This window comes from Clinocottus analis, unplaced genomic scaffold, assembly GCF_023055335.1.
Source record: "Clinocottus analis isolate CAN_PGR_092001 unplaced genomic scaffold, fCliAna1.0.p SCAF_5, whole genome shotgun sequence".
NCBI lineage: Eukaryota > Metazoa > Chordata > Actinopteri > Perciformes > Cottidae > Clinocottus > Clinocottus analis.
This window is the reverse complement of record NW_027176207.1, coordinates 9,581,345-9,596,148: the sequence shown is the minus strand read 5'-3', so window position 1 is coordinate 9,596,148 and position 14,804 is coordinate 9,581,345. Positions and strand designations below refer to the sequence as shown.

Below are 14,804 nucleotides of genomic sequence, written 5' to 3'. Positions count from 1 at the left end.
CTAACTCGTAATCTAAGTTAAAGTATATTTCTTTCTAAATTCTGATGGACTATAAAACTTATAAATACTCTTGTAAAGCACCTAATTCTACCGCTAGCAGTCATACAATACAAACACTAACAACATATGGGCAACATATTGTGGATTGCATCACCTTAAATGTGAATAATGTTGCTTTAATTTGAGTCTTTTTACAGTTATGTTTTTATAGCGTGTGGTAAACCAATAGACTGTAGTAGACTTTAGTAAACCTACGCAGACTAGCACTAGGACCCAGGGAAGCTTTGGCCGATGACCCAGCGGCTACCGACTCAAACGATCAACTGCAGCGGCCACTCTCTGACTCACTTGGCCGCACGGAGGCTGGTGGAGCTCCGCTGTGGCGAACACGTTTCACGTGGAAACAGCCGTAACTTTTAAATGAAACTACTAAGGGAGTAATACCGGAAATAAGCACACTGAGTTTACAAGTGATATGGACTCCAAACGCCAAAGTGGTGAGTCTCTTTTAATGCTACACGTAATTATTCGCAACAAAGAATCACAATAACTTTGCGAAGAAGCCTCACAGTGAGCTAACTAGCATGTTAAACCATAAATGTACATTGAAGCATACTTAAGGGGAGATAACTTCTTACAACCGCACGACACACTCTTTAAACATTATAAATACACAATAACAAAGAGCCTACACTCCTTGTCACTTAAACTCATCACAAGAACCGCTATCGTGGGCTAAAAGCGTTTGAAAGAAACTGAGTATAACGAGGTTGTATTTTATTTGCGTCCTAATCCCATTAGTCAGTTTATCTGAGCCTCGCGCCCTGCTCCAGTCTGACCGCTGGAGTAACGGACGAGTGACGTCACATCATCCACACGCCGTTTAGTGTGTGTGTGGATGGAGGAGGTGTGTCCTCCTCGCTCAGGTAGTGTGACGCAATCTGATGCCAACGGAGAAGTGCCCCGTTGGAAGCAGCGCTGCTGGAAGTGAAGCTGCAGCAGCTGAATGGCCGCTCTGTGTTTAAAACTCCTGCAGGAAGCTGAATATGTGACACAGGCTAATGAAACCGTGGCCTTGATTTGGAAATCTGGCAAATAAGGCTCACAAGTGACAACAATGACCATTCTGCACACAAGTCAATCAGTAAATGGAAAGCCTCCATCCATGCTTTAACACCCCATCATGTTGCCTACAAGTGATTGACTCATTAGGCCCAATATTTAGGCGAGGAGTGAATTAAAACAAAATTTGAAATGGATCAAGAGATTGATGTCCTATGACACTGTTCAAAGACTCAAATCAGTCTTCATACATTTGAAATTACACCAGTGGGGTCAGCTCATAAACAGCTGTTTAATCGTGACTATCATGTGATGACTGTGGTGATAATAATATGAATTACGCCCCTGTGGGTACAGCATACTCACTATCAATGTTACCTTAGTCACTCTTGACATTTTGACTTACTAGTAAGAGAAACAATAACTAATAACATGAATGCTGGCTGTATTTCATTCCCGTGCCCCAGTAAGTCGTGACAGTAAGCCAGCATGTCCAGTGACCTCCAACACCAGTACCATGAGGTTATCATTAATCAGCCAATGTTACATGTATTGTTCACAGCGGTGGTTTTCCTCCAAACACAAGCTTTGTGGCCACTTTGAGCAGCGGCGCATTCAAGAAGAAAAATACTCTCGCTGTGGAAACAACAGACACGATTGATGATGGCGTTCTGAGCTAATATTGAAACTTCTGCAACAAACGGAAGAAGTTAATGTTGTAAAATGTCTTTCGACGATGCAGCATTAGCAATATGGGAGTAACACTCTGTTTAATGAGTGACAAGCCTTAACCTCGATCATGGTTCCTTTTACATTTCCTTTTCCCTCTTCCTTCTCACCCAGTGATCCTCCACTAACGCCTCTCTTTCCACTTGTTTTCGTTTTAATTTGGTCTGAGCTCCACTGCACATATAATCTACGTGCGTGTGTGTGTGTGTGTGTTTGTGTGTGTATTTTCATCTAACTCTTGTCCAGAAAGCAAATCAAAGCCTTTTTCACAAATGTTGAACTATTTATTTCAACTCTTTAGCTGGGTGGGGTTCTTTCAGTGGTTTTGATTCATGCGGCGCCATCACATGACATTAAACATTTCATTCCAATATCAAAAACAACGTGTTGATTAGTGAACTCTAGAGGTGCTGGTATAAACAGATATTGTTGCCTTTTGGACAGAGCCAGATTAGCGGTTTCCAGTCTTTATGCTAAACTAAGCTAACCATCCTCTGGGTGCCAGTTTCATATGTACATTAGAGACATTAGAGTGGTATTTATTTACTCATCTAACTCTCTGCAAGAAGGCCTTTTTTCATAATGTCTTACTTTTCTTTCAGTTCGGGGAATGGGGATTATGTTTTACACTAGCATGCATTAAAACCTTCTTTGTTGGGCTGATGAGCCAAGCCCTGTTGCTTTCCTATCGTCACTGTTTGGATTGCTCCTAACCTGGTGAAACCATAGCACAACAGTCTGGGTTTTGAATTAGCCTCACGCTGTGCCACAGTGTCTGCGCCAGTGTCATGCTTCTCTGTTTCCCATGCGTCCTCACCATTTACTATCTGAAGAAAGTGATAAGATACTGAGGAATGTGAACAAGAGAGAAACCCACGACTATTTCCCCCAGCTGTTTCTTTTTAAAGATCTAGTTTGGTTTCTGTGGGGGGATTTTGAGTGTGTCAGACTGAATGCTAACCACTGCAGTGACACCATCTACAGTTGTCACGAAAAATATGAATTACAGGACGCTGAATCTCTGAAGTAGACTTTTGTCTGCGAGGGAGCCGACTGGGGACGCCAAGCATCGAACTCTGACCTCTGTATGAAGAAGATGGGTGTCTGGAGAAGGGATGGATGAAGGCAAACGAGGGAAAAGAGTTAAAAAAAGAAAGGATCAGAGAGGGAGGGAGAGAAATAAAGGAGTGGAAGGGAGAATGTGGGATCTGGAGGGGACGGCACGGGGGAGGCAGGAACAGCAGCTTCCCACGTTGGATGCATTAAAACGTATGTCCGTGTCATATAAGTACTATTTGAATGTTTCTATTCCAGATAAACCTGTGTGTCAGGCAACATGATTATCAAAGAGTTATTAACATTATTTAATGCACTCATCATGTTTTTCCTTGACCTGAAGGGAGGGAAAATAAAAGGAAGGGATTGTTTGGATAGGAGAGGCAAGTCAGGGAGTAGGTGTGATTGTTGGGTTACATTTGGAATGGATGGGAGTAACAGCTTCAGATTGAGAGGAGAAAAGTATCTTTTTTTTCTCTTTCACCCTGCCTTGTAGTTGTTTTTTGTTCTGAGCTGCAACCAAACACACTAAATCATTTCAAATGAGAGTCGCATGGCCTAGGTCTCATGACTGACCTTCCACAGGAGGCCTGTTTGCGGTCGGACACGCAAACATGTGGGTAAAACACACAAACATCATATACAAACGTATCTTTGCTCATTGTAAGACTGTATCTCTGTGTAGAGGGACGAATTAATAGTGCTCCTAGTAAGTTAAGCCAATGTCAATTCAAAGAGGAAATATGTGCCATTTGTGTGTGTGTGTGTGTGTGTGTGTGTGTGTGTGTTTGTGAGTGTGTGTTTGTGTGTGTGTGGAATGGGGGGTTACAAAGATCCCTCTGTGGGTGAGACCAACCACAAGCCTCCAGAGCAGCTGATTCTCAGCCTCTGAACCCTCCGGTCCCCAGAGAGAGAGAGAGAGAGTGAGAGAGATAATTGAATGGTCAGCCTTGACTGTGAAGTCAGACAAGAAACAGAAAATAGACCAAAGGCCCATTCTGAAACTCCATGTGTCTTCTCTTGAGTTTAATGAAATTTAATCTTGTGTTTCTTCAGCTTGTGTTGCAACATTTCCAAAGATAAGTGAAGTATAATAGATCAATAGAGAACATTCTTCAACTGCTTCTTTTATTTATTTATTTATATATATATATATATATATATATATATATATATATATATATATATATATATATATATATATATATATATATATATATATAAGGAGAAGAGGGGGAGACTCGCAGTAGGATGGAGGAGAGAGTCAAGATCAAGAAGGAGTGGAGCAACGCTTGTGTCGACAGCTAAGACAGGAAACCACAGCTGCTGGCTGAGAAATATTACACACACACACACACACACAAAGCTGCCTGAGATATATCCTATAACCCTGAATGCCCATGGATCCAAGTGATGCAGCTGTGTTGCACCACGCCCCTCGTGTGTGTGTGTGTGTGTGTGTGTGTGTGTGTGTGTGTGTGTGTGTGTATTTATTCCTGTTTTGTTTTTTTTGTTGGAGTTTCTGACATTGTATTGTTTCCTCTGGTCTTGCAGAGCATTGTGGTCATCTAATTTTGGCCCTTGTCGAGACAATAGAGTATTGTCAAACTTGGTTAGTGGGGGGAGGAGGAGGTCTGTGCAAGCTTTTTTTTCTCTCTCTCTGTCCTCACTGTGAGAGAAGAGAGGCTGTTTTGATCTTATTTCATCTAAACCCGTCACAACATGTTTTTCACATTCATTTTAACGTCTGTCTAGTTGTCACTGAGGAAGTTTTTCTTGCTACTTTATGGTACATTAGAAAATTATTACTTGGTATAATGCTCTCAGAGGTTATTCAGACTGTTTTATTATTTATTCCTAGAGACGCTTTATGAAGATAGGTAGATTACTCACGTGTCCTTGAACTTCCACTAAACCTTGTTTGTGTTTTGGGTGAAGCAACATTGTTGATTTTACAAATGTATTGCCAAAAATGACAAAGATTTCATCTTTCCCCCAAATATTTGTCAGTAGCTGTTTAATAGTAGGAATAATACTTAATCTTATCAATAGTTGCCAATATTCAGTATTTAATGAAAAGTCAGCCTGGTACTCTACTATAGGACCGCAGCTGTCTGCTGAGGACTACAACTTATGTTCTTCATGTCAAACGTCCGCCTCTCAGACATCTTTTATGAATGAACAATCAACTGAATCAATGGACAGTTGGGTAACCATATCCTAGTCTATCTCAAGTGGAAGTACAGATTTTAAGCTTTACTTTGGCTCCATTTCCTTGAAGGAAGGAAGCTTCCTGCCCCATCGTCCCCAGCTCCTTTGCTCTCCTACTCCCCCACCTCTCCATCCAGGCAGGATGTGTGAGAGTGTGTCAGAGATTTTGAAACAATGTCAAGGTCAACAAAACACACAGGATGTCAGTGTTGAAAATGAAAAGTATTATTTTTCAAAGAAAGTTTGAAATATTCAAACTGCAAGCAAGCAACTTCCTAAGAGACAGAACGACTCTGAGGCGGACAAAATGAGTAAGACAATGTGTTATGATGTGAAATAGCTCCTCCTTGTCAGCTGTTGCAACAGGCGGTAAGACGGGTTCCAAACTGGCTTCATGCCCCTTGTGAACGACCAGTTATGGCCTTGCATGCATGTGTTAAATTTATATTTGATGCACTTGTTGTAATAGCATAAGAATGTTACCCATGTTAAAGGGGACATATCATGCTCATTTTCTTATTTGGGATTTCTACTAGAATATGTTTACATGCATTGATGGGTTTAAAACACATTGTTTTTCTCATATTATCTTGTCTAAATCTGTTTGAAATGCTCTGTTTTAGCGCCTGCCTCTTTAAGCCCTTATTGGTTTGCAAGAAAAACATTGTAAACCTTTTCAAAGTTACTTCTCCACCATTATACTCAGACGGGGGGACAGTATATTCTAATAGGCCTACATGTAACATAAGAAGGGAGCCAAATCTGAATGGCTTGTTGAATCATATCTCGGCAGCCCAAAAGAAACAGTGAGAAACAGTGTGTGGGTTGATACGCACTTCATATACCCAAAGGTATGTACACAAGTACTGAAAAGGCTTTTTAATTATATGTGTGTGATCCTTTTTTACAGCGCCAAAGCATAATTTATTGTCACTGTTCATGATGCAAATGTGTTCTTTTGTGGCTCTCAGTTGTGATGGAGCGGCTTGTGAGCGAGCTCGGCTCTCTGCTGAAGATGCTGGACCACGAGACGGTCAGTCCTGCCACTGCGGACCAGATGGCCTCTATTCGTAACATCCTGGACTCTACGCAGCTGTCAGGTACAGATTTAAGTCTCAGATGGAGGGGGCGATGTGCATAACCTCTGGTTTTGTTGTTATTTCATTGAGACTGAATTGAGTTCAAGGACACACTGTTGTAGTGTTGATTCAGACAATGATAGAGCATTTCTTTCTTCCTCATAATTTTTTAATGGGGCAACTTTTTTATCATGAGCCAGCCATACTGCAACTGAGCAAAACTGCATTAGTACAGTATTTGTATTGCATTTAAAAACATTCACATGGACATTGAATCTCAGTGAAGTCTTGACAGTAAATCCTTGTTTATCAAGGGGATGAACAGAAGCACATCAGAGGAGATAAAAGGATTGTAGTAAGAGGATAATTAAACGTAGAGTTAAATAAGGATAATGAGAGGTCAAAGAAAGGAGAAAAGCAAAACATCCTTATAGTAACTCACTCTTACAATAGTTTGAATGGAGTCTGCCTGCCCGGCCCATACTCACATTATACATTTTCCACTTCAATTCAGCTTTTTACAGCAAAATACTTGAAGGATTTATTTTGTATTTAATTTGTTCCAAAGCGTCTGGGATGTTTGGTAAACGTTTCCACACATTTTATGACTTCAGTTATTTTGTTCTTTTGGTACAAAGATTTAAAAGCTCCAATCTGCACACTCCCTGGTTGTTTAAATTCAGGGTCGCCACACAATTTGTTTAAAATGCAGATGGTTCAGTATTGACACTCATTCACTGAGCTCACTAGTCTCTGTACACTCTGGTAATCCTGACCCCCCCTGACCCGAGCACACACAACAATGCTAACCAAAACTTTCACACCATTTCCAACCCCAAATTGATCTTTTCCACAGTCAATGGATCAGACATCTACATGAACAGCTGTCTCTATGGCAACGGCACCAGTTTTGTTGAGTCGCTGTTTGAGGACTTTGGTGAGTAGACCACACAAACCAGTTCAGTGATATAATGTATTAGGAAGAAACTATCAGAAGTGTATATTTCCAATCATACCGCAACATCTACAAAACGCGTGATATCCCAACATGTATTATATGTTAGCTTTATGATAACATGAATCCTCTGCTGTTCCACCAGACTGTGATTTGCACATGCTCAGTGCATCTCCAGAGGAGCAGAAAGAGCAGAAAGAGGAAGAGGAGACGTCTCACCTTGATAAATCTGTAAGTCGTCACAATACGTAACCGTCAGTCCTTTTAACTTTTGGCCTTGCAACTAAAACTTTGGTTTAACTTTCACCTCAGACACCAAATGACACGCCCCCTCCTCTGCCAACCTCCTCTCTCCCTGATGACTACTATGAAGAGGCTGTTCCTCTCGATCCTGGATCCGCCCCCCAGTACTTCACCACCAACATGACCAGTTCTGTACACAAACTCCAAAACAAAAATTGTGCACTATTTATTTCAACCAACCGAATTATTAGAAGTTCCTCTTTCTCCTCCTGTGCAGCTTCCAGGAACTCAGTGGAGGACGCGTACTATGAAGACGCAGACGATAACTACCCCATCACCAGGATTAATGGGCCGCCCAAAAACTCCTGTGGGTCTACCTGCTTTTGTGCTTACTCATGTTTCAATTCAAATTCACAAATATAAACGGAGGCATGTTATGATCACAAAAAAGTAGAATACATGAATAGAATACATGAATGAACAGAACCAGAATTCATTTTTGTAAATTAATCAGATATGTTATTTTTGTTGCTCAGACAATGACTCTGATGCTCTGAGCAGCTCATACGAGTCTTACGAAGAAGAAGAGGACGATGAAGCCAAAGGACGAGAACAATCTCAGGGATGGACGGCTGAAGAGAGTCCTGATGGACCAGTTAAAGACTGCCACATCTGTGCCTTCCTCCTGCGAAAGAAACGCTTTGGCCAGTGGGCTAAACAGTTAGTCGTTGTCAGAGACAATAAACTGCAGGTAAACGGAGGTGTTTACGTGTGTGTGTGTGTGTTAATGTAAATTTACAAACTCTTTTCAAAGGTTATATTTTAGTCCCAAGTGAAATTGCATCAAATGATAGATCAAAGTATTTTTCTTTTATTATGGTAACCTTCTCTCTCTTTCTCTTCATAGTGTTTTAAGAGCATCAAAGAGAGCACTCCCCACACAGAGCTCCCGCTGAATCTGTGTAACGTCATATATGTCCCAAAGGAAGGCCGGAAAAAGAGACATGAATTGCGCTTCTCATTGCCTGGAGGCGAAGTTCTGGTCCTGGCTGTTCAGAGTAAAGAGCAGGCCCAGCGGTGGCTCAAGGTACCTTTATTCACTACATCAGGGGGCTATGACACAGACAGTCTGGGAGGACCAGGGGGAATACGGCTGTGGGGGAGAACATACAATTTATTTTTCTGAAACTAGGTGGTGCAAGATGTTGGAAGCCAATGTAACAACACAGAAGGATCCACCTCTCCCATTATACAGAGGAAGTTGGAGCTTGATAAGGTGTGTCTTTGTGTCTTTGTGTGTGTTAGCTACAGGTATGTTTTTTTTCCACAAATGTCATACATTTTCTGTCCAAGTGAGGTTGTGAGTGAGGTTCAGTCAAAGAGTTTCCTCTCGTATTTATTTTTTTCACTTTACTGTATTATTATTAATATGTCACTCTGAATCTGTACTCTAGTTTTTACATTTCAATGTCTGTCGCTGACCTCAGCTCTTTCCGCCCACGCATGACACAACTGTTCCTTTGGCTTCTAGTTATAGTGAGTAAGGTGACATTATTGCGGTTGCTGAGCTGGAAAGCCTTCAAAGAGCCTCTTGCCCGCAACAAAGTTCTGGCACAGAGCTGCACAGCCAACCAGCAGAATGCATGGTGACATGGCAGTTACACCCCATGTTGGCAAAATAGTTTTAAAAATACATAAAGACTTTTTTTAAGAAACTTCAGTGTAACTTTTATTGACATATTGGCCAGTCAATGGAAAGATGAACAAATGAGGTATAGAGATGTATAATGTTAATATGGAAAAAAAAGTAATAAAGATTTCCACTTTTTCTTTGCCAGGTGCTGCAGTGTGACCGGCAGGCATCAGATTCAGACAGCGGGCCAACAGCAGAAAACCAGTCCACTGCACTGGGACCAGGACGGGACGTCAGTGACTCCCTGAGTAGGTTTACCTTCATAAGCAAGCAATTATTGATTCAACTGTCAGTTTTTACTCTTTTTTTAAATTGTTTTCATTGAAAGCTGAAGGCTGAGATCATTATTATGATGTGATTGTCTGCGATAGAAACGACTGTACAGGGCTGTTATAATTATAAATTAGACAATAATTACTTTAATTATGCTGAATATTTAAACATGTTTTGTCTCAAATTGTTAAATCAGGAGGAAGGTGAAATTAATAATTTCAACCACATGATTTGTAAATGGAAAGATATTTTTTTCAATTTGAACCCAAACACCTTCCACTATGACATCGCTCTACTAGATTTCCACAAGCAGTAAGTCCAGTAAATAATGGGCGGGGTTAGCTACCCCAAATCATATTTGTTTCGTGAAAAGAGAGCAATAATGAAAGGAAATTAGGGATATTATGTTAAGTGTTTTGTTGAAACCAATTTGAAAAGGTGTTTATTCAACTTAATTGTCTTTAACTGTGAACTTTAACCATAACCTAAAGCCACGTGTCAGTCCTCAAATGGTCCTTATTTAAGTTACAGGGACAATGCACATGATTAGACATTTCCACAAATGTGCCAGTTTAAATTTTTAACTGCAGTCCCTGGGTATGTATAGCAACACACATTTCATATGAACACATGAAACAAAGAACACTTAATGTATATTAAATCAATTACAGCCTGTTGTCACACACTTGATTCAAAACAAGCAAAGTGTGTCACTGTGTCTTATGTTGGCAGACTGTTCCATGTGTGAGCTCTTAATAAAAAAGCTGACGGTCTCCTCATGGGTATTATACATTCCCCTCAAACCACAAATCTAGTGTATCTATCATCAGTTGTTTTCTGATTTATAAAAGCATAAGGGAGGGAGGAGAGAAGCCATGCAGAATCTTATTGCAAAGACTAGTGTCTGTAAATAAGAGGCAGTGAAGACTAAAATGTTCCTGCTTTCTAAAAATGTCCTCACTCTCACGGTGTTGGAGTCAAGTCCCCACGAACACAAAAACATACATATACATCCTTTTTAAGAGTCTGATCTAAGGCACATACTCTATTTCTGTTTATCTATCCACAATATCAGGAAGGGTAAACCAGAAGGTCTAAGATGTTGGGTCAAACTGTCATATTGTCTCAGTGTTGTTACAACCTGTTGACTGACCGAGCGACTCTGAACCTAAAGAGACAAGAGAGAGAGGGAGGGAGAGACAGGAAGTGAGGCGCGAACAGATATGACATCCTTCCTGTCCTGTCTTCCTGCGATTGTCTCCCACTGACGTCATAGGAAGTAGGGTGGACAGAGCGCTGCAGCACCTGGTGCATGTAGTATGAGCACACCATCACACTCTCGGCATATATTTAATAAATAAAAGGAGACCAGTGGATACAGTATATTATTGTTGAATTCTGAATGGACAATGAATCCTGACTTCACAAGAATGTTTTTGTTTTATTATAAATTATCAAAGGTATATTGTTTTGCCTCCTCCCCGGGAACAGCGTTGGCCGGAGGTATTATGTTTTTGGGTTCGCTGTCCATCGGTCCGGTCCGTTCCCAAGAAGCAATATCCCAGGAACGCTTTGAGTTCCTGGGATATTGACCACACAGTTGAACTTGGTGGTCAAAGGTCACTGTGACCTCACAAAATAATGTTTTGACCGTAACTCAAGAATTCATATGATAATTAGGACAGTTTCCTCAGAGGTATCTGATGAACTAAAATTATAAAGCGATGGCATTGTGGACAGACATGTATGTAACAGATTCATACAACTGCATGGTGGTACTTGTAGTTTGGATTAGAGTGTCTTATTAACGCTGCAACACAAGCACAGCTAGATAGTACATGATGGATGTACATCATATAAGACTCACCTCCCAAAAGCTGGGCATCAAGTGCTCCTCAACACGATGACCATGGGGCCGGCACAGTCTGACCAGGGTGTGCTTGATTTTAGACCGCGGGAAGCGCGGAGCGTTCTCAGAGCTGACGGGGTCAATGAGCAGAGCAGCTGGGAAGAAGATCAACCGAATCATCACTTTCTCCAAACGGAAACCCCCGTTACCAGGAGAGCCATCCTCATCTTCTGGTCACCATGACAACCCACGTTGTGGTGAGTGCACATTGATCGAGATGACACTTGGTTGGCTGGTTGGTCAGTTTGTGGATCACTTATTTAAGCAACTGATTGATGAATAAAGTATAGGCAGAAGTATTTGACATTAGATTAGTTCAAAACAAGTAATAAGTTCAAAATAACGCACATGTCTGCCGTCGTGTCATCGGCTTCACATTCCTCCTCCCCCTCTTTCCGCAGGCTTTCTCAGTGTGTGTGTGAGCGGCTCGTGGAAGGAGCATTGGTGTGTTGTGCGAGGAGGAAGCTTGTACCTGCAGAAGGACCCCCGGGACCGGCGGCCCGCGGTCATCGTGGTACCGCTCAGAGGGGCAGAGGTGGCGACAGGTGGCCTCGGCCCCAAACATCCCTTCTCCTTCTGCATCCTGCAGGCGGGCAGCGAACTGGCATCTTTAGAGGTACTCTATGGTGGTTGCAAAAGCTTGGTTTTACCCGACAAAGGAGATTTCATTTATCAGATTTGTTTGCTTTTCTTGATAGAAAGGTAACACGTTCACAGGGATGACACTTCATGTTTTCTAGAAATCAAGAAGCTTTGTTTGTGTGTCCATCAGGCCAGCTGCTCAGAGGATCTCGGCCGCTGGCTGGGTGTATTGTTTGCAGAGACCGGCAGCACCACTCTGCCTGAAGAGCTGCACTATGACTACATCGACGTGGATACGCTCACTGACATCCGACACGCTGCGAGACACTCCTTCCTGTGAGTCACTTCATACAGAATATGTTTGCGTGTTTCCACATGTATTTAACTGGAGTTTTCGGTCTCTTACCATTGTTTTTTATCTTGACATACATTTGTCTCTGTTTTTCCTCTCAGGTGGGCCACTACCACTGCTACTTCCTCCAGCAGCACTTCGACAGACTCCAGAACATATGACGAGGTCTATGAAAGTGTCGCGGTGAGGACACATCATGTCAACCAGTGATGAAATATAATGCCATTAAACATTGTGGCGCTGTGAAGCTTTTCAAATATTCATCTACCACTCGGCTCTCACCGCTGATCCTGTCCTCTTCCTATCATGTTCAATTGCAGATTTATCTTAATGACTTAAATTATCATGAGACTTCTGACTTGATTATTCTGCTAAAATACTCTCTAGAAATGTAGATTTTGAAAATGTACTTGTTTTTCCTCCAGGAAGGGGATGTTGAGAGCGTAGCTGGACAGGTGAGACGTCATGCCTCATTCTCCAGCAGGGACTCTGAAAAAACTGAACAGGCAGCTGTCAAGAGACACGCCTCCAGTGAGTCTCCTTTTGTTTTTATATTTCATTGTTGCTTAAAAATGTGGGTGAAATTTGTTCTCTTGATCACAATTGTGGTGAAGATGAAATGTTAGTCAAAGCAGATGGTGAAATGGCTCAGTTGAATGTGTTCTTATCACTAAAGTGCGCCATCATTACTCTGTCTATTTATATTCTGTTAGATGTAAATCAGTATGGACGGTATGGCAAGACACGTGCAGAGGAGGACGCCAGGCGGTACCTGAATCAGAAAGAGGAACTGGAGAAGCAAAAGGAGGAGCTTAAACATGCACTGATATCCCTCCGCAGGGAGAAAAAGGAGGCGAAGGAGGAGATGACGAGTGCCACAGGTCAGAGACAAATCCCACACACAGCACTGTTTAGACTTCAGCTTTGTAGCAGTACTAACTTGTGTGTGTGTGTGTGTGTGTGTGTGTGTGTGTGTGTGTGTGTGTGTGTGTAGGTCATGGTGTGGCACAGCGGTTAGCCAAGCTGGAGACGCTGTGTAAACAGAAAGAGGAGGAGAGGGTGGAACTGGAACTCAGACTGACAGAGGTCAAAGAAAACCTGAAGAAATCATTGGCTCGTGGAGCCCTGGGTCCTCCCACTGACACCAAGATCAGCATCAAGGTAGGCAGCTACCACAAAGACTATCTGTATCTTTCATGATCAGTCATTTATCAAGCTCTGGACACCTAACTTAGACATACAATTACTGTAAATCCTAAATGAGTAAAATCTGACATTTGCATTTTTGTGTTTTTCTCTCTCTGTGTGTGTGTGTCTGTGTGTGTGCAGGCACAGGGCAGTAAGGTGGAGAAGGTTTACAATGAGACTGTGCCCCTCAACTCAACTGAGCTTCATCGTAAACGCTCAGCGGCTCTTTACGCCTCCTCCAAGGGGAACGTCATGCAGAAGGCAAAGGTGTGTGTGTCTGTGCGTGCATGTGTGCTTGCTTGCTTGCGAGATGAGCTAGAAATTTTTCCTCACTTTTTGCCATGTCATGGTTTCCAGGAGTGGGAGTCAAAGAAGGGGACCTAGACTGAACATTAACAGATCTATAGAAAAAAATCCGAGCGGTGATGGGAGGATGTGTTAAAAGAAGAAACGTAACCGGCACTGGGAAGAAGACGAATGGGATGAGGAAGAAGAAGCAGAGGTAAAAGATGAAGACGACAGACTCTGACACTATCTTCCCTCCTCGATCAAGGAATAGAGGAACCAAAGCAAGTAGAGATAGTGCAGTGTTGTCTCAACCACTGTAAATATGACAGACTTCACTGATACCAGTACAGTATTAATGTGGATCACCGTGAACAGTAGAGTGTGCATGTGTGCAGCCCTGTGCACATTTGCACAGGGCTGCAAAACAGGGAAATTTAATTATTTCATAGAAATGCATCACAAAGGGAGAGTGTGGTTCATGAACACTGTGAGTTCAGAGTTTCATGCATGACTTCCATGGATTTTGTTCCTTTTAACAGGTTGTCAAATTAAAAACTAAAGTAAAAGAAATTATTATAGCTATAAATTATCTTTATTAATAAGAGAAGTATTCAACATTTTGTAAGGTGTATTTAAAACTAACGGAAAGCATATTGAGTATGACACTGTTCCTGAAACAAATGAGTAAATGTTTATTACTGCAATGTGAAACAATTGGTTTTTAACCATTATGTGTGTAATTTCTTTGCCTTTTGCACTTTATCTTGTTGTATTTTGTGATTACACAAATGTCTTGGAATTTAGCCTTCGTGCCCCACTTCGAAATTGTGATAAATGCTTTCCCTGATCATCACAGCGACATGAATAAACACACATGTTGGAGTAAATGATTACTTTATCAAGACATGTTGTCGACTGAACTGTTTTTTTGAATTGTGTTTCTTTGTTTTTAGCCTGGCACATCCGGCAGCAGCAGAATCACAACTCTGAACTATAAGCGCCACCTAGTGGTGAAATCAAATGGAAGCACTTGTTTAAAGGGTGTCGAAATAGCATACTTTGGCTGTTTGTAGGCGATTCAACAAATCAACATCATTTATTAGTCTATATTCATTGACTATGATACAATAGAAAGCACGCACAGGTCTAATTTTCTTTTGTGTTTATAGAGCGAGTTCATCATC

General features: G+C 41.6%; 1 protein-coding gene across 1 annotated transcript; it reads left to right on the top strand.

The window, feature by feature from the left end:
- The first annotated feature begins 343 nt into the window (after nt 1-343).
- Nucleotides 344-14,512, top strand: LOC137803076 (actin filament-associated protein 1-like 1). The gene is made up of 19 exons (XM_068601343.1): nt 344-497; nt 6,030-6,158; nt 6,994-7,074; nt 7,238-7,323; nt 7,405-7,522; nt 7,613-7,702; nt 7,872-8,086; nt 8,243-8,422; nt 8,528-8,611; nt 9,174-9,276; nt 11,252-11,407; nt 11,612-11,826; nt 11,983-12,128; nt 12,246-12,327; nt 12,570-12,675; nt 12,858-13,025; nt 13,139-13,305; nt 13,474-13,599; nt 13,690-14,512. The coding sequence occupies exons 1-19, from the start codon at nt 476-478 to the stop codon at nt 13,714-13,716; spliced, it is 2,301 nt and encodes a 766-aa protein (XP_068457444.1). The 5' UTR covers nt 344-475; the 3' UTR covers nt 13,717-14,512.
- The last annotated feature ends 292 nt before the right edge of the window (nt 14,513-14,804 follow it).

Bases quoted from the DNA above. Each gene is read 5' to 3' on its own strand.
- LOC137803076 (XM_068601343.1), top strand. From the start codon at position 476: ATGGACTCCAAACGCCAAAGTG. The intron at 8,087-8,242 runs GTAAACGGAGGT...TTCTCTTCATAG, and splicing joins TCAGAGACAATAAACTGCAG to TGTTTTAAGAGCATCAAAGA. The intron at 13,026-13,138 runs GTCAGAGACAAA...GTGTGTGTGTAG, and splicing joins GGAGATGACGAGTGCCACAG to GTCATGGTGTGGCACAGCGG.